At 45.9% G+C, this 19,057-nt stretch overlaps 1 protein-coding gene across 2 annotated transcripts in view; it reads right to left on the reverse strand.

Annotated features, from left to right (window-relative positions):
* CALCR (calcitonin receptor) overlaps positions 1-19,057 on the reverse strand; it is a 2,320,029-nt gene that overhangs the window by 344,085 nt on the left and 1,956,887 nt on the right. For both annotated transcript variants that reach the window (XM_069211663.1, XM_069211664.1), the window contains one exon: positions 5,086-5,127. In XM_069211663.1, coding sequence (XP_069067764.1) covers positions 5,086-5,127 — 42 coding nt within the window. The remainder of the gene's footprint in view (positions 1-5,085; positions 5,128-19,057) is intronic.

A 19,057-nucleotide genomic window follows, 5' to 3' on the forward strand; every position in this document is an offset into this window, starting at 1 on the left:
GCGGTGTTCACCAGTTGTTTGAGGCCGAGTTTGGCGAGGTTGTCGAGCAGGGTGGTGGTGTTGGGGTCGTTGTTTTGTTCCAGATGGAAGTTGAGGTCGCCTAGGAGGATGTAGTCCGGTGAGGCGAGGGCGTGCGGGGAGATGAAGTCGGCGATGGCGTCGCTGAAAGAGGCGCGAGGTCCGGGAGGACGGTAGACGAGGGATCCTCTGAGGGTGGTCCTTGGGTCGGTGCGAATCTGAAAATGCAGGTGTTCAGCGGCGAGGGGGGGGTCTTCGGTGGAGGTGGTGACGCTGATGGAGTCTTTGAAGATGATGGCGACACCTCCTCCTACTTGGTTGGTGCGGTCTTTTCTGGAGATCTTGTAGCCTTCGGGGATGGCGGGTAGCGATGTCTGGAGCAGAGGAGGCGTTCATCCATGTCTCCGTGATGAAGGCGACGTCCGGGGCTGTGGAGTCCAGGAGGTCCCAAAGTTCAACGGCGTGCTTGTGGACGGAACGAGCGTTGATCAGGATGCACTTGAGGTGGTTGATGGCGCGTGGGCTTGTGGTCGTGGTAGTTGCGTGGTGGAAGATGCGTTTGCAGGAGTTGCAGGCGAAGGGTCCATGGGTGCGTTTGGGGTGAGCTAGGAAGCAGGTTTTGGAGCGCCCTGGGTTGAGGGCGTGGAGGGTGGTGGGGTCGTAGCGGATCAGCGGGGCTTGGGGGAGCTGGGGACCAGGGGTCGTGGCGCTGGGCGCGGGCCAGGCGCGGACGGGCGCCATAAGAGGTAGGAGGGGGGGGAGGGGTCAGCTGGGGGCGAATGGGAGCTGGGGGGCGGGGGCGTGCAGGAGGTCGCGGCGGGAAAGCGCGAGGGAGGGGGGGGACAGGTAGAGTGAGAGGAGCTGGGGGAGGGGGTTTAGGGTGGAGGAGGGTGAGTGTTAGGAGGTTTGGAGATTAGGGAGAGAGATAGGAGTAGGGTTGTGAAGATAGGGGAGGGGGGGTTGTAGAGGTGGGTGAGGGAGAGAGGTAGAGTGAGAGGATAGGGAGATAGGTAGTAGAGAGGGTGGCGGGAGGGGGGGAGAGATAGAGAAATAGATAGAGAAAATAGATAGAGAAGTCGATAGATAGGGAAATAGATAGATAGACAGATAGGTAGGTAGGAGGAGGTGGAGAGTGGGGGAGTTAGATAGTGAGATAGGGAGCTAGAGAGATAGGAAGATAGGAGGAGTGAGGGAGGTAGATAGCGAACGGGTTAGCTAGGGGTGAGAGAGGGGGAGGCGAGTGAGGGAGGGGGATGAGGAAGGAGCAGGAGGGCAGGCTCGGGGGAAGAAGACGGAGGAGGTAGAAGAGCCGAAGACAGGAGAACAGAAGACAGAAGAACAGAAGACAGAAGAACAGAAGACGGAAGAGCAGAAGACAGAAGACCAGAAGAACAGAAGACAGAAGAACAGAAGAACAGAAGAACAGAAGAACAGAAGATCGGAAGAGGAGAAGAACAGAGAAGAACAGAGAAGAACAGAGAAGAACAACACAGAAGCACCGAGAAGAACAGAGAAGAAGAACACAGAAGACCGGAAGAACACAGAAGAACAGAAGGGAAGAACAGAAGAACAGAAGAGAAGAACAGAAGAACACAGAAGAAGATTGCAGAGGGGGAGCGAGGAGGAAGAGACAGAGAGGAGGAAAAGAAGCAGGAGCAGGAGAGAAGGTGAGTGGCGCGGGGCAGGGCGAGGGGCTGGGAGGAGGGGGGTACTTACAGTTAGGTGGGTCTCAGGAACACAGGAACTCGGGAACTTGGAGGAGCTGCAGCGGCAGCGGGAGCGACCTACCCTTGGGTCAAGGGTCGCTACCACTGTCGCGCAGCGGCCGCCATAAGAGGTAGGAGGGGGGGGGGAGGGGTCAGCTGGGGGCAATTGGGAGCTGGGGGGCGGGGGCGTGCAGGAGGTCGCGGCGGGAAAGCGCGAGGGAGGGGGGGGACAGGTAGAGTGAGAGGAGCTGGGGGAGGGGGTTTAGGGTGGAGGAGGGTGAGTGTTAGGAGGTTTGGAGATTAGGGAGAGAGATAGGAGTAGGGTTGTGAAGATAGGGGAGGGGGGGTTGTAGAGGTGGGTGAGGGAGAGAGGTAGAGTGAGAGGATAGGGAGATAGGTAGTAGAGGGGGTGGCGGGAGTGGGGAGAGATAGAGAAATAGATAGAGAAAATAGATAGAGAAGTCGATAGATAGGGAAATAGATAGATAGACAGATAGGTAGGTAGGAGGAGGTGGAGAGTGGGGGAGTTAGATAGTGAGATAGGGAGCTAGAGAGATAGGAAGATAGGAGGAGTGAGGGAGGTAGATAGCGAACGGGTTAGCTAGGGGTGAGAGAGGGGGAGGCGAGTGAGGGAGGGGGATGAGGAAGGAGCAGGAGGGCAGGCTCGGGGGAAGAAGACGGAGGAGGTAGAAGAGCCGAAGACAGGAGAACAGAAGACAGAAGAACAGAAGACAGAAGAACAGAAGACGGAAGAGCAGAAGACAGAAGACCAGAAGAACAGAAGACAGAAGAACAGAAGAACAGAAGAACAGAAGAACAGAAGAACAGAAGATCGGAAGAGGAGAAGAACAGAGAAGAACAGAGAAGAACAACACAGAAGCACCGAGAAGAACAGAGAAGAAGAACACAGAAGACCGGAAGAACACAGAAGAACAGAAGGGAAGAACAGAAGAACAGAAGAGAAGAACAGAAGAACACAGAGGAAGATTGCAGAGGGGGAGCGAGGAGGAAGAGACAGAGAGGAGGAAAAGAAGCAGGAGCAGGAGAGAAGGTGAGTGGCGCGGGGCAGGGCGAGGGGCTGGGAGGAGGGGGGTACTTACTGTTAGGTGGGTCTCAGGAACACAGGAACTCGGGAACTTGGAGGAGCTGCAGCGGCAGGGGGAGCGACCTACCCATGGTTAGTGAGTTGCTGGTGTCTGGCTCATCTGCCATGACTACTGCGCCCGTTGTACTTGGCGTTGGTTGTTGCAGGTGTACTGTTTCCCACAAGTCATGATCTGCTGCCTACGTGTGCTGCACTGTACTACCGCATGTACTTGTGGTCCGACTCACCCATGTTGCAGTCAGTGGTGGTGTGCACCTTGTGTCTGCTCCTGCGTACTTCTTATAGATTCCAGAGGTGAATCTGTCTTATCATCACCTGTTTTTCTTTTATTTAGTAGTGCAAAATGTCTTTAATAATATATTATAATTATAATTTCTTAATAATATATAATATATATAATAATATATTATAATTGTTTTTCTTTTCTGCTGGAATTATCACTTTCACGTAAGCAATGACCAGCGGCTCCTCTCAGCCAGACACGATCCACTACCAGAAGGGTGTCACCTCACAGGGACTGACCTTTTTCAGATCTGATAGATCCTCGTTTGGCCAGCCACGCCACTCCCGTTGCGCTATCAGCACTGAGGGACCTCCTTACCAGTTGGCCTGCTTGGCAGGCACATGTGGGTTCAAGTCCATCCCTTGTCGCCAGTGTGCTATTCTGCTTCTGACAGTGTGCCAAAAAACAACACTGACACCTTGCTTACAGTTAGCTGGAGGGGACTAATAATCCCCCTTGGCTGCCTCCACCTTTATTTAACAACCCTGCCTCCCGGAACAAGTTTTGGTCTTCTGGAGTGGATTCAGGACTGTCTAGTGGTGAACCATTAGACCGTTACACAACTACAGGCAGCATGCCGAGAAGGAATACATTTCTTTTCAAGTTAAATGTTGCTGACAGTAGGGAGTTTGTTTTGGGAAGCTTATTTCCTCTGTTTCGATAGACATTTGGCTTAGTCAATTGTGTAATATATTTGAGTCAGTGCAGAGAGGTGCAGAGCAATTTTACTTAATGTTTCCATAGTGACAGTAATTTCTCTTAAATGTCCTAAGGTCAGACAGTAGACAGTATTGGAAGCATGCAAGCTAGGCAAGGTTGATCAGACCACGTTCTGCACCTGCTGCAGTCATCTTCCAGAAATACCATACTGTTCACTAGCTAAGTGCACTAGAGTCTGCCAACACATTGCTGTTATCAAAACATATATCTTTTTTTCAAACTTAGAGCAAAAATTTTAAAACAAGCTGAAATTAGTCAAACAATGACTGATGGGTGTGAGTCTGAATCATTTTGTTATAATGTTTGTATACACAGCACACATTGGCAGACAAGGATGCAGACAGCATCTAAATACTCTTAATGCAAAAAAGTTGTCAATTTCACAAAACTGCAAAGGTAAGTCGAGGAAAGACTTTAACAGTGAGTCATTGAAGGTGCACACTGAAAATGACTAATGATTGTGGGCTGATCAACCTGTGAGTAAAAATTAGCAAATTGCTGAAGGAGAATCTTTTGTCCCCCTTCTTCGAATGGAGAAGAGCAGCCATAAGATGCAGGGAAAGCTGCTTCTAGTCACACCTGGACGGTGCATCAGCGTCTTAAAATGGCATAGATATGTTTGGAATGCATGATCTCAGTGCCCCCTTTCCTATTATAAATATAAAACTAAAATATGTATGGACAATTTGAAACTTGAGGAGTTAATACATTTCAAGGTTGAAAAGAATTATCATACAAAAGTATCATATTTCTACGTCAATATTCACCTTTTTCTCTATTATTTATATTATAACTCAGGAAGGAAATGTGCTCTCAACTATTTTGTACAGTTCTTGTACTACCCAAAAGTTACAACAATGAACCAGAAACTCTTAATCTCACCAAGGGATTAGTCTTCCGCAGAGAAAAAGAACATTGGTAAAACAAAACTCCCACACAAGCCTCTAATGCGTAGAAAATAAATGTGTTTACATTTGTTCTTTACAATTGAACGTTTTAAGGACGCTACATTTGAGAAGCTGCTTCAATCCATTGCATAAATAGGGCCAATATGACTAGTTGCAAAGTTTAGTACAGTTTACAATAAAATAGCAAACATATGACTTGCGGACGTGATAGTGCACTTCTTAGTTGTCAATAATCTTCTTACACGTACATTCTTGCTGGGAACTAATTTGTTCAACATGAGCTTTGTCGGCTTAAAATAAAGCTGTGAAACAAGATATGTTTGTGCCATGCCTGTAAATTCTTACCTCTCCATTGAAAAAGCAGAATATAGTCGCAACGAGCAGTCCCTGAAATAAAAAATCTAAGGTTACTACAAGGTTATTTGATGTAAAAGTTATTTTACGCAGTTCATTATGGCCCGTGGGTCATTATATTTTGCAGTGAACAGCCTACACACACATATATATATATATATATATATATATATATATATATATATATATATATATATATATATATATATTTTTTTTACATGTTTACATTCCCATCTTAGAAATGTAGAATGCCATGGTAGATGTTTCAAAAAAGGAATGAATGATGTTAAACTACTGAACACAAACAAGAAGGAGGCAATTACAATTCTCTCTCCATGTTGCCACACAACGAACCCTATTCAGGGAAAGTATTGCAGGCAAATCATTTTCTCTGAGCAGCTCCTGGCATTAAACGATTGACATGCCTGGGTCCAACATCTGTAGGTGAACCAATCTGTATTTCTCTAAAAGGTTACTGATGCACCCACTAACCTTTTGGCCCAATTACTTACTAATTTATTCAGTGAAACAGTCCGTTCCTCAATCACTCAATTAACAGAAGAAACGCATTTGTGCTCATGGCTCCTACGACCGTGATTCACTGCTCCCTGGCTGCCCAGGAGAGCTCTGAAACCTTCACTTTGAGACTCAATATAACATTTTCCAGAATTTTCTCTGGAAAGGTAAGAGGTGAGGTGGGGTGGAACGGGTGAACACGATTTTTGAACATGAACACGCACATGTGTATAAAGACAGTTATTTGAAAATGTAGTCATCATGGAATATCAAATCATATGCTTCAATATTCACAACACACACCATGAAAGTACTAAATGCATTTACCTGAAAAAGTTCAGTCATGCGTATGTTCAATGTTGCCTGTTTTATGTTAGCATTTCTTCTAAAACAGCGGATAGCTATAATTGTGCACATTGATTACAATCTGGCCATTTTAAGGGATTTGCAAACTCTCAACTTCATGTAGTGAAGGCCCAGAAGGTATAAGCCACAGACCTGACTTCATAGCCTAGATTGACTACTTTAGGCTAGTCAGTCAGTGTATAGACAAAAATAACAAGTTACTTACCTTCAGTAACACTTTTTTTTCTGGTGGATACAGTATCTACTTGTGGATTCCTCACCTTTTGAATACTCCCAATGTGCCAGCATTCAACAGAAATCTTTTCTTTCTAGCTCTCCACATCAACAAGGACGTCACGATGGAACGGCTCTGCACGCAACTCTGTCTGTCATCAGAGCCGTAAGAAGTCCTCGCCAGCTTGCTGACATCAGTTTCATCCACTTTTTTTTACCATGCCTTCGAGACGAACAGGAGAACACCAACATGACAAGCACCACATGTGCAAACCTAATACAAAAATCTTGATATATGCATACACCCCTATATAAACATGTATTCTGAATATAGAATTTTCCAGAAATACATATATACAATATATACAAACAATTTAATTCTCATAACGTGACGGGCCATGGGGAGGCAGGGGGGACCGTGAGGAATCCACAGATAGATACCGTGATTGCTATGAGAAAAAAGTTTTAAACATAAGAAGCTTCAACTGGCAACTGTGTAATGGTTCAAATGGTGTACCCATCAGGTACATTAAAACAAAATTTAAATCCCACTGAGGCATTATAAACGGAGTGGCAAGAAACCTATTAGTCAAACCCTTAAGAAACCTTTGAACTATAAGGGACTTAAATAAAGAGGCTTGGTAAGGTAAACAAATAAATGCTAACAGTGCAAACAGATAACCCTTCACTGTTGCAACTGCACAGCCTTGCTGTGCCAAGGAGAGAGCAAACTGTAAAACATTAGACAAATGGTCCTTTAAACGATAAATGTGACTCTCCTCACACCATTTAAAAAATGTGGCCTATCTACCAGCATGGACAGTTTTGGTGAAGGGTTGCCTGGCTGATAATATAACATCCACCACTTCAAGGGGAGAGAAAACAAACTCAGATTGCCCAGTTCAATCTCCAGGCATGTAGGTGCAGGCTCTGGAGGTGGGGGTGTAGAACCTGCCCCTGCAACTGCAAGAGGAGGTATGCCCTGTGAGGGAGACGAAGTGGTTTCACAGTGAGAGTTGAAGGAGGTCCATGTCTCACACCCTTCTTGGCCAATCTGGGGCAATTAATATGACTTGGGCCCAGTCTTGTCGAATCTTCCTCAGAACCCAGGGAATCAAGGGTATGTAATGAATCGTGTGAAGCAGCCGGTTGCTCCAGCTCAACTGAAACACGACTTCCAATGCTCCCTGCATTGGATACTGGAGGCTGCAGAACGATGGGCAGTGCATGTTCTTGTGAGTTGCAATCAGGTCTATCTGAGGCGTTCCCCACAGGAAAGACGTGAAGAACCACATCCGAATGGAGACTCCACTCGTGGTTAGCTGAAAATTGCTGGCTGAGACTGTTTGCATGTATGTTGAGAACTCCAGCTAAATGGTTTACTACTACTATGCAAATCGATGGTCCTGAGCCCAGGACCGGAATCGTAGAGCCTCTCTGCAGAGAAGGTACAACCCTACTCCTCCCTTTTTTTTGATGTACCACATCCCTTGCCATAGGTTGCCATCCACACTCTACCACCGAACATCTTCTGCAGTGTCTCTGGAGACTGTAATGGATCCATTGAGATCCCCATTGTGTTGAAACCACTGTTTGCGGACGCACCACTGGAGAGCCCTCATGTGCCAACCTGCATGAGTGACCAGCAGAATACTGGAAGTGAAGAGATCAAGCAGGCATAGGACCATTAGGACTTAACCAACCACTCCATCCTGAAACATTGGATTCATAGCCTGAATGTCCTGAATCCTCTGAGAAGGAGGGTAGGCATGATTCAATGTTGTGTCCAGTACTGGCCCTTGGAACAGGAGGCACTGAGAGGTCTGCAGGTGAGCTTTGGACACATTCAACATAAAGCCCAGGTTGAACAATAACTGGGTTGTAACCTGCAAATGGTGCAGCACTAACTCTGGTGCCTTAGCTTTGAGCAGCAAATCGTCCAGGTAAGGAAATACCCAAATTCCCTTTCTTCTGAGATGCGCTCGACCACTGCCATCACTTTTGTGAAGTGAGACCAAAAGGAAGGACCGCAAACTGGTGGTATTGCGACACTACGATGGAATTGAGATACTTCCTGTGTGACTTTAGAATAGGCAGGTGCAAATATGCAACCTGCAAACTGATAGAAAACATCCAGTCTTTCTTGTCCAGCGCTAGAAGCATGTGAGATAGGGTCAGCATTTTGAACTTCTCCTGCTTGAGGTACCAGTTCAAAATCCTGAGGTCTAGGATGGGCCTAAAATGACCATCCTTCTTGGGGATCAGGAAATATCTTGAATAACATCCCCGCCCGTTTCCTGCTCTGGAACCAACTCCACTGCACCCTTTAATAGAAGATTTTGTACCTCCTGATGAAGCAACAGCAGGTGATCCCTGAACAAAAAGATTGTTGGGGAGGAAAAGTAGGGGATCTCCCGAAAGGGAAGGGCATACCCACTTTCTACAATGCTCAACACCCATGAGTCTGATGGTATTGACTCCACACTTGAAGAAAATGGATTAACCTTCCCCCTACGGGCAACACCTGCTGTTGAAAGGGGAGAGAATTAGGGATGCTTCCCGAGAGGTTCCCAGTGGAGGATGAAGTGGGGGAGAAGGAAAGCTGCTGGGTGGCACCACGTTGTCTAAGTCTTCCTCGACCCCTGTAGGACCTGTAGAGGGGGTTGGCAGATTGTTGGGCCTGGAACTACTGCCTCCCATGAAAGGAGGAGCTGGGCTCAAACCCCCTAGACCTATGGAAAGGTCTATAAGTCGAGGAGAGTGATTGAGTACCTAAAAACTTAGCCATGGCTTCGCTCTCCTTGAATCTTTCAAGGGCAGAGTTTTTCTCCAAACAGTCTGGACCCACTAAATGGGAGATCCATCAAGGTGAATTGTACATCGGGGAGAACCCCAATCCCCTAAGCCATGCAGGCCTAATGCAGGCCACCGATGTTCCCATAGCTCTGGCAACAGAGTCTGCTATGTCTAGGCCCGATTGAATGACCTGCTTAGCCCTTGCTTGACTATCCTGCAGTAACTCCTGAAAACGCTCCTGCACATCCAGTGATAGTTTGGGAACAACCTCTTTTGCTGAGTCCATTAGTGCATGGATATACCTGCCCAACACACATGTAGCATTAACTGGTTTTAATGCCATGCTACATGAGGAAAAGTTATTTTTAGCAGGTTGTTTCATGCACTTTGATTCTCTATCCGTTGGAGTCATAGAGAAGAAACCAGGAGCAGCCTTTGTAGAACAAGAAGCCTGAACCACCAGACTTTCAGGTAACGGGTGCTGATTGAGGAACTGTGGGTCACCTAGCACAGCCCTATATCTCCTGGCAATTAGATTAGAAAGAGCCGGATTATTGACAGGCTTGTGCCACAGGTCCAAGACCGACTAAGTCAATGCATCATTAAATGGAAGCAAAGGCTCTGATGCAGCAGATAAAGAGTGAAGAACTTCAGTCAAAATGTTAGACTTCAACTCCGAAGTGGGTAACGGCTAATCCAAAACTTTTGCTGCCTTCCTGATCACTCCATGGTAACTAGTTACTTCTGGAGGAGAAATATCCCCAGGTGACAACAACTCCCATTCCAGAGAAGTATCCAATCCACTAGCCACAATACCTTCAAAACCTTGAGAAGTTAAAGGAATTTCTCCTTCCTCAAGTTCTTGTTGTTCCTCATAATATTGTTATTCTTCCAAAAGCCTCAGGGCTTCTCTTCTTGATATTAATCTAGATTCCAGTCTTGGTGTCAATAACACATGTGCCGACATCGAAGATGTCTTTCGTGGCTCTGGGATGTCACTCTGAGGAGGAGTGGAGTGACTCGAAGACGGACAAGAACTATCCAACGTCGGTATCAGTGCCGTCTGTGCCGTCATCTCTGATGGTGTTGGAGCCGTTGGTAGAAAAGGCAAGAAAGGAACTTGTTTATACGGTGCCAGAAAGCCTCCCAGATTAAAGGCCAAAGGGCCCTTTGGGCCTGCAGGCACACCAGCAGGGCCATTGTCCTATTGAAAATACTAAACATAGTTGAGGAGATAAGATGGGACTCACCTCCCAGACTGACCAGCATAGAGACTTAGAAGCAGGTGACAAAGACCTCCGGCTAGCATCATGGGAACAGTGATGCTGAGACCTATGAAAATGCAGCTGCTTATGTGACGTATGGGACTTGTGCGACGACGACTCCTCTTCAGGTCTTGATCTTCTATGACCATGCTTCACTTTTTTAGCCTTTGCCAGGAACCTCTTTTTCTTTTCTTTCCTTCAGTACCTTCGGGTTCATACTCTGGCAAGAAGACCCAATGTCATGATCAGAACTCAGGCACCATGGCAACTTTTATGCGGGTTTATAACTGACATATGACCTCCACATTCTCTACAAGGCTTAAAGCCCGACTTCTTTGGTGAAGACTTTGTGACATGATGAAAACTTCAATGAAGAAACTCCCTCAAAACAGTGTAACAGGAGAGGTAGTAAAAAGCATTAGCGTTGAAGGCGCAGAAAAAAGGGAACTGACGTCAGCAAACCGGCTCAGATGGAGTCGCGTGCCAAGCCGTTCCATTGTGACATCCAACATGGAGAGTTAGAAAGAAAAGATTTCTGTTGAATGCTAGTTTATTGGGAGTATTCAAAAGGTGAGGAATCCACAGGTAGGTGTATACATCCGAAGTAGTTATTTTGCCAATTCTAGCTTCTGTAGCAATCAGCATCAATAGGGAATCTGGAATGCACATTTGTGTGATGATGTGACATGAAGTTTTGAGATCTACTGGGACATCATTCGGGGAATGGCCTCTTACATGAGAGAACCACCATAAAGATATGGAACTGACTTTCTTAGGGTCATTAGCAAGTCATGTCTATGGATGTGCAATGATTTTGTTATGCCTGAAAAATGTAGCATAAATCTCATTTTTTGGACTGACTGTCATAGGTAGATTTACCTGGTTTCTGCTGTTTATGCCCTGGCAGATTTTTTCAGGTAAACTGCCAATATGTCCTAACTAGCTCTGGTTAGCTTTGAAATCTGAGGTGCCATTTTCACAGGATTTTGCTTTAAAACTGCTTCCTACTTGGAAACTGAAGGCTGTTAGTGATTTTATTTTTCTTGCAACAGCTTACAGTTTACAGCTTACAAGGACAATGAAAGTGTACATTTTTTGTTAAACCCCAAACGGAGAAACATCCATTATGGGGCATGTTTATGTGATGCTGACGTAGGCAGTATTCCATATGTACAAGTCAACACATGGGGCCCAAAGGGTGAATTTTAGTAGGCCTGAATTTAAATATTCCTGCACCAGAACAGGCTGCGCCACGCAGAGATTCAAATATGAAAGTGTTGGACTTTTGCTTATGCAGGGTCATCCCCAGTCTTTTTTCGCCTCCTGCCTCCTATTTTTTTCTGACATGTTGCTGTTGGCTTTTCAACTCTGAGCACTTTACCACTGCTAACCAGTGCTAAAGTGCATATGCTCTCCTGTTTAAATTGTATGTAAGTGGTTTATCCATGATTGGCATATTTGATTTACTAGTAAGTCCCTAGTAAGGTGCACTAGAGGTGCCAGGGCCTGTAAATCAAATGCTACTAGTGGGCCTGCAGCACTGGTTGTGCCACCCACATAAGTAGCTCTGTAATCATGTCTCAGACCTGCCACTGCAGTGTCTGTATGTGTATTTTTACACTGTAAATTCGACTTGGCAAGTGTACCCACTTGCCAGGCCTAAACCTTCCCTTTCCTTACATGTAAGGCACCCCTAAGGTAGGCCCTAGGTAGCCCCAAGGGCAGGGTGCAGTGTATGGATGAGGTAGGACATATAGTAATGTGGTTTATATGTCCTGACAGTGAAAATACTGCCAATTTCGTTTTCACTGTTGCAAGGTCTGTCTCTCTCTCATAGGATAATATGGGGGCTACCTTTAAATATGATTAAAGTGTAGATTCCCCTAGAGAGTAGATGGACATGTGGAGTTTGGGATCCCTGAACTCACAATTTAAAAATACATCTTTTAGTAAAGTTGATTTTAAGATTGTGCGTGTGGAAATGCCACTTTTAGAAAGTGAGCAGTTTCTTGCTTAAACCATTCTGTGACTCTGCCTTGTTTGTGGATTCCCTGTCTGGGTCAGTTTGACAGTTGGGTTGTTTTTCACCTCACACCAGACAGTGACACAAAGGGAGCTGGGGTGTAATCTGCATTTCCTGATTAGCCATCTCTGCTAGGAGGGAGGGGTGGAGTGGTCACTCTCATCTGAAAGGACTGTGCCTGCCTCTGACAATGCTGTCTCCAACCCCCTGGTGTGTGTCTGAGGCCTTGCCTGGGCAAGGCAGGATTTCACAAGAAGGTGTGAGTCCCCTTTGAAGGAAGGTGACTTCAAAGACTAAAATGGTTATAAGAAGGGCACCCAAACTTACAAACTTTAGAAACACTTCTGGAACCAAGAGGAACCTCTGCCTGAAGAAGAGCTGATAGCTGAGGAAAACGTGCTGCCCTGCCTGTGACTGTGCTTTGTGGAGCTTTCCTGCAGTGCTGCTTCTGCCAGAGTAAGAGGGCAAAGACTGGACTTTGTGTGCCTTCCATCTTGAAGAAGAAATCTCCAAGGGCTTGATGTAGAGCTTGCCTCCTGTTGTTGAAGTCTCAGGGATAGCAAAGACTTCTTCCTGCCAGCACCTGGAGTCTCTGGAGAGACCCCTACTCTGCTCTGTGGTGCCCTTCCAGTTCCTGGGACCCTGAAAGGAGAGGCTGGCAGCATAAGGACAAAAATACACGCACCGAGCGCCGTGCGGAGAAAAGATCGACGCGAATCCGATCGCGGCTGAGAAAACGACGCGACGCCGGTTCCGCAGCTGAGAAACGACGCCGCAGGAAACGCGACCGAAAAACCGACGCCCGGAGCAGGAGAAACGACGCGCAGCATCGCTGACGGAGGCTGAGAAATCGCACCCTGCGCCGCGGGACTTTCGGATCGTCGTGTGGCTGGCTTTTTCAACACGCACCGCCGTGCCGAGTTGTTTTCGACGCCCACAGCCGTGCAGGGTTACTTTCGACGCACACCGCCCGTGCGGGGTTATTTTTGACGCAAACCAGGTACATTTACACGCTAGCAGCGCTAGTGTGTTGTTACAACTACCTAAAGACTCTTTTTATTTTAAACCTTTAAAAAATCATAACTTGACTTGTGTATGTTGGATTTTTGTCGTTTTGGTCTTGTTTTGTCTAGATAAATATTCCCTATTTTTCTAAACTGGTGTTGTGTCATTTTGTAGTGTTTTCATTAAGTTACTGTGTGTGTTGGTACAAATACTTTACGCCCAGCACTCGGAGGTTAAGCCTACTGCTCTGCCAAGCTACCAAGGGGGTAAGCAGGGGTTAGCTGAGGGTGATTCTCTTTTATCCTAACTAGAGTGAGGGTCCTTGCTTGAACAGGGGGTAACCTGACTGTCAACCAGAGACCCCATTTCTAACAGAAAGGTAGACAATCCCTCATAAATTCTAAAGTAAAACTGATGCAGTGATATTGATGGTTTCCTGAATATATGACACATCATTGGCAAGCAGAATCAGAGCCTGAAATGTGTTGAAATTCATACTCATAGGTAGCCCAGGTGAAAGAAATGATGCAGTGGCTGTGGTACGTAAAGATAACACACACTAAACAGTTTTGCAAGCTCAACTATGCTATGGAGGTAATTATTCTTCTGCTGAGAGTTGCGAAGAGACAACCACCAAGTCCACTACCACCACCATGTAGGCAGCGCAGAAGAGGGTGTGGTTTTTGCCTGCGGATTGTCCACATTGACCTCAAAGGGGATGAGGTCATTAAATACTACAGACTCAGGAGGCAGTTCATCATTGAATTGCTGAACCAGATTGTGCCAAGGCTGCAACCGCCAACTGCCAGGCCCACCAACATCCCTCTGCAAGTTATGCTGATGGAGGCTCTCCACATGCTGGCATCTGGCTCATTCCAGATGACAACGGCCAGAGTGGCAGGAATATCACAACCATTCTTTTCGGTCTTTCTACCCTCTGTCCTGGATGCAATCATCAGCCTCACATCATTGTACCTCCTTTTCCCCAAAACACAACAACAACAGCTGAAGACAATCAAGGTTTCCATGCCATTGTGGGATTTTCACATGTGCTAGGTGCCATGGACTGCAAACATGTGCAACTAGTTCCCCCTGAAGCAACATCACATCTGTGCAGGAATTGGAAGCACACGTACTCCATCAATGTCCAGGCCATCATGGACTTTCATAACGACTCTCGTAATAGTAACAGTGCTGGATTTTCGGGTGGCAGGCAACAGGGCATGGAGGAGTGAGTCTGATCCTGGGCTGTGTGAAAGCTGTTGGCCTAACCCTTCTGCCCAGCTAGCAGCACCTTACCAGTACCCAAGAGTAAAAGGTGATTTGTGGCAGTCCTTAGAATGTCATCTGGATTTCTCAGTGAAATTGTGGTGGAACAATTCTTACTCCTTTCTCTCAGTCACAAATGTCTCACACATACAAAGGCAAAACAGAAGCAGGACTAGGTTCAATACGTTTTATTGAATCAACCCCATGCTGTGTAAAAAGGCATGTTTTGCAATTATAAGGATGATAAAACATAATAAAAGCAAGGCAGTGACAAGAAAAGTGAAAGAAAGGAAAAGTCCCACCATACTGTCACAGCAAACATATTAAAATCACTAACTGCACTGCTACGGTTCTCTACAAGAGCATGGCAGTGTAAGCCCTGATCTGCCCATCATGCCCCCTGGGAGAACACCATCTCCCATCCCTGTGATTATAGGTAAAGAAGAGTTCTGTTGGTCTACTGTGAATTCTCCCATATGGAGGGAGAGACTGTGTAAGGTCTCGGCAGAAAAAGCAAAAGCGGTGTGCAGTGTGCAACGGCAACTGGTTGAAATTTCCCTTTATCGTGTAGGGGGCAGTGAGGTGTTTATAATTAAAATTCTGGTGCCCTGAGAAAATTGTCCTGATGTGACAACATCTATATTGCTGTGTATAAGAGTTGTAAACATGATGAACACTTTGTACCGGCAATAATTTGTAACTTATCATGTACAACCTTGAAAAAAGCACAGAATGAAAATTCCGTGCAGAGAAAAGAATAACAGAAGTCTGTGTAAAAAGACAAGCTGATAAAATAATAACATCTCCACTAAACATTAAGGCTTCTGCTAAAATAATAGAAAAATGAAAATGCATGCCTTGGAGTGAAAGGGCACAATCAATTAGGTGTGTGAAATCCTGACACGCCAAGGTCGATTTTGGCAGGTGCAAGCGGGTGTTGCGTCGATTTTCCAGCCGCGATGAAGTTGGTGCATCAATTTTTCAGCTGCGTCAATTTTTCTCCTTCCTGGCTCCAGTGCCTGGATTTCCTTGGTTGCACCAGCTTCCCCTTTCAAGGGTCAAAGGACTGGATAGGGTACCACTTGGGAGGGTAGGAGTCTCAGCAAGAGAGTCCACGTGCTGGTAAAAAAAGTATTTGCTGTCAGTGATACTTCAAAACAGGGGGCAAGCTCAGTCCAAGCCCTTGGAGACACTTCACAAGTAGAAAAACACAACAAAATCCAGTATTTGTCCTCTCTAAGGTAGAAGCAGCAACTGCAGGCCAATCCAGCAAAGCACACTCACAGGCAGGGGGGCAGAACTCCTCCTCCAGCTCTTCAGCTCTTCTCCTTGGTAGATGTTCTTCTTGATCCAGAAGTAATCTAAAAGTCTGGGATTTTGGGTCCACTACTTATAGCCATGTCTGCCTTTGAAGTAGGCAAACGTCAAAGGAAAGTCTCTGTTGTTTACAAGATCCTGCCTTGCCCAGGCCTGGCCCCAGACACACACCAGGGGGTCAGAGTCTACATTGTGTGAGGACAGGCACAACCCTTTCAGGTGCAGGTGTTATCTCACCCTTCCCCACTCTAGCCAAGGACACTTGTCAGGATATACAGGATGCACCTCGGCTCCCTTTGTGTCACTGTCCAGAGGGAATTCACAAACAGCCCAACTGTCAATCTGATCCAGATGTGGATTCCACAGGCAGACAGAGGCACAGAATGGTTAAACAAGAAAATGCCTACTTTCTAAATGTGGCATTTTCAAACAGACAATCTAAAAACCAACTCTACCAAAAGATGTATTTTTATATTGTGAGTTTAGAGACCCACATATCGCTGCTCCCTGTGATAAACTGCATTTAAAAGATATTTATAGGGAGTCCCCATGTTAACCTATGGGAGAGCTAGGCCTTGTAATACTGAAAAAAGAATTTGCCAGTATTTCACTATCAGGACATGTAAAATACAGCAACACATGTCCTACCTTTTAAATACACTGTACCCTACAAATGGGGCTACCTAGGGCCTACCTTAGGGGTAACTTACATGTAGTAAAAGGGATGGTGTGGGCCTGGCAAGTGGGTACACTTGCTAGGTCGAATTGGCAGTGCAAGGCTGTACACACAGACACTGAAATTGCAGATCTGAGACATGTTTACAGGGCTACTCATGTGGGTGGCACAATCAGTGCTTCAGGCCCAATAGGGGCATTTGATTTACAGGCTCTGGGCACCTCTAGTGTACTTTACTAGGGACTTACTGGTAAATCAAATATGCCAATCATAGATAAATCAATCACTAATACAACTTAGACAGACAGCATATACACTTTAGTGCTGGTTAGCAGTGGTAAAGTGCCCAGAGCCCTAAAGCCAACAAAAACTGGTCAGAAAAATAGGAAGAAGGAGGAAAGAAGTTTGGGGATCACCCTGCAAAAAGGGCAAGGTCCAACAATTATGTTGTCAGACCCCTTGAGCTACATGGACCAATTGCTCCCCTCATACAACCTATACAGCAATGTCATATGATGAAGTGCACTGCAGTAAGGGGACAGGGAGGCATGCCACATTTCCACATCCAAATTTGTCATCTCTGTCCTCAAGCACTTGAGTACTGCAGTGCTGCACAGCTAGCAGTCTTGCTATAATATGCAGCAGCAAACTGTGTAACTCAATGTAGTGTGTCTCACCAATGTAGTAGCATGCAAAATGGTAGCACTTTACCACAGCAACATGAAATTGTAGCAGTGTAATGCTAACATCTGAAGAAAACTGAAAGCGTCTGATTTCCCTTGGATCAAATATCAAAGAAAACTGTCTGTGCATACACAGTAACAAATAACACATGGTTAAACCAAGAGTATTTGAAATTAAATTACCTTTGCATGGCAACATTTGGTACCTCTGGCCCAAGTGTACAACTGCATAGTTGAGGGGATTACAAATATTGGAACGTTCCAAAGGGAAAATCTAAGTAGAGTGTGTGCCATCACATATGCCTGTGTGAAGGAATGCAGTATCCTTGGACCAGGAGACACATACAAAGTCCTGTATTCAGAGAACATGTACTGCTACTAACGTTGACAGGAATAAGACATAGTTCATGAATGTATGTCTGCATCAATATATTTGAAGAGCACCAGTTAATTTAACTATTTGATCATGTCAGACTTTTTGATGCCAGGAGGTGGACGCCCTATTCCAAAGGTCTGTTGATGTGTGACACACTCACCCTAGACCAACATCATGTTTGTTGATACATGTGTCCATGAGAATAACGTGCAGAAAATGTGTGCCTGTGCATACGCATAATAAAGTGCACAGTGTTTAACAGTGTACACATGCTGGTACTGTGTAGGCTGCTACAGTGTGTTCAGCTTCAGAGCCTCTACCACAGTCTGAAGGCAGTGTAGCTCCAAATATTGTGTGATGACTGTGTGAGCTGCACCCCATGATGGTTGTTTCTCTCGAACATATGTGGGTCACAGTATAGTCCACATACTGCCCTGTAGGTTTAACAGATGGCCATGCAATAGACATGGCAACACAGTGCTGCACAAATAGACTTCTTCCATCACAGTTATGCCAGCTGGAAAATTGCTAAAATTGGCACTGTACCTTACAGTACACTATACAGTCTTGCATATTGCCCTGTGTCAGGCCTGCATTGGCTGCCTAGGGCAAATGCAGGGCCACTTGTACCATGAGGTAAGGAGGCAACTGTTACATGCAGGAATGTGTGTGACCATGATGGTGCATCTTTTAGTAAACCAATACATAATGTGAGTCATGATGCTGTACACAGAAAACAACAAAATGTAAAGTAACAGGACAATGTCAAGGTATAACTTCATGTAATCTCACTCCTGGTAAGGTACAACATATTGAAACATTTGCAGGTTTGCCTGGTGTCTCTTTCAAAGAGAACAGTTTTTGGACGGAATGCAGAACAAATCAAATAGTCACCCCCAGTCACAGATCTGGGTTTATTCCATCAGTTTTTTTGCTCACCATGCCATTCCAGTTTGAACCCTGCCATATGCAAATCAGTCTTCACCCTGTTCCCCATGGGAACAGTCCAGCCCGAACTGCCAGACCAGATCCTACCTGACCCAGAAACAAGCATCCTGGGACTGGTTTTGGGGTATCACCCCTCTTCAGCCAGGCTGGCTTAAATCTGGTGGCATAGTGAGCACAGGACCCACGTCTGGGCATACCCTTCCCACTAGCGCCAACAAATGCAAAAAGAGCAGTTGATTGGAATGCAGAACAAATCAAACATTCACCCCCAGGCACAGATCTGGGTTTTATCCATCAGTTTGTTTGCTCACCATGCCATTCCAGTTTGGACCTAGCCATATGCAAATCAGCCATGGGAACAGTCCAGCCTGAACTGCCAGACCAGGTCCTCCCTGAACCAGAAACAAGCATCCAGAGATTGGTTTCGGGGCATTACCCCTCTTCAGCCAGGCTAGCTTAAATCGGGTGGCATAGTGAGGATGGGACCCATGTCTGGACATACCCTTTCCA

Source organism: Pleurodeles waltl, chromosome 10, assembly GCF_031143425.1.
Source record: "Pleurodeles waltl isolate 20211129_DDA chromosome 10, aPleWal1.hap1.20221129, whole genome shotgun sequence".
Taxonomy (NCBI): domain Eukaryota; kingdom Metazoa; phylum Chordata; class Amphibia; order Caudata; family Salamandridae; genus Pleurodeles; species Pleurodeles waltl.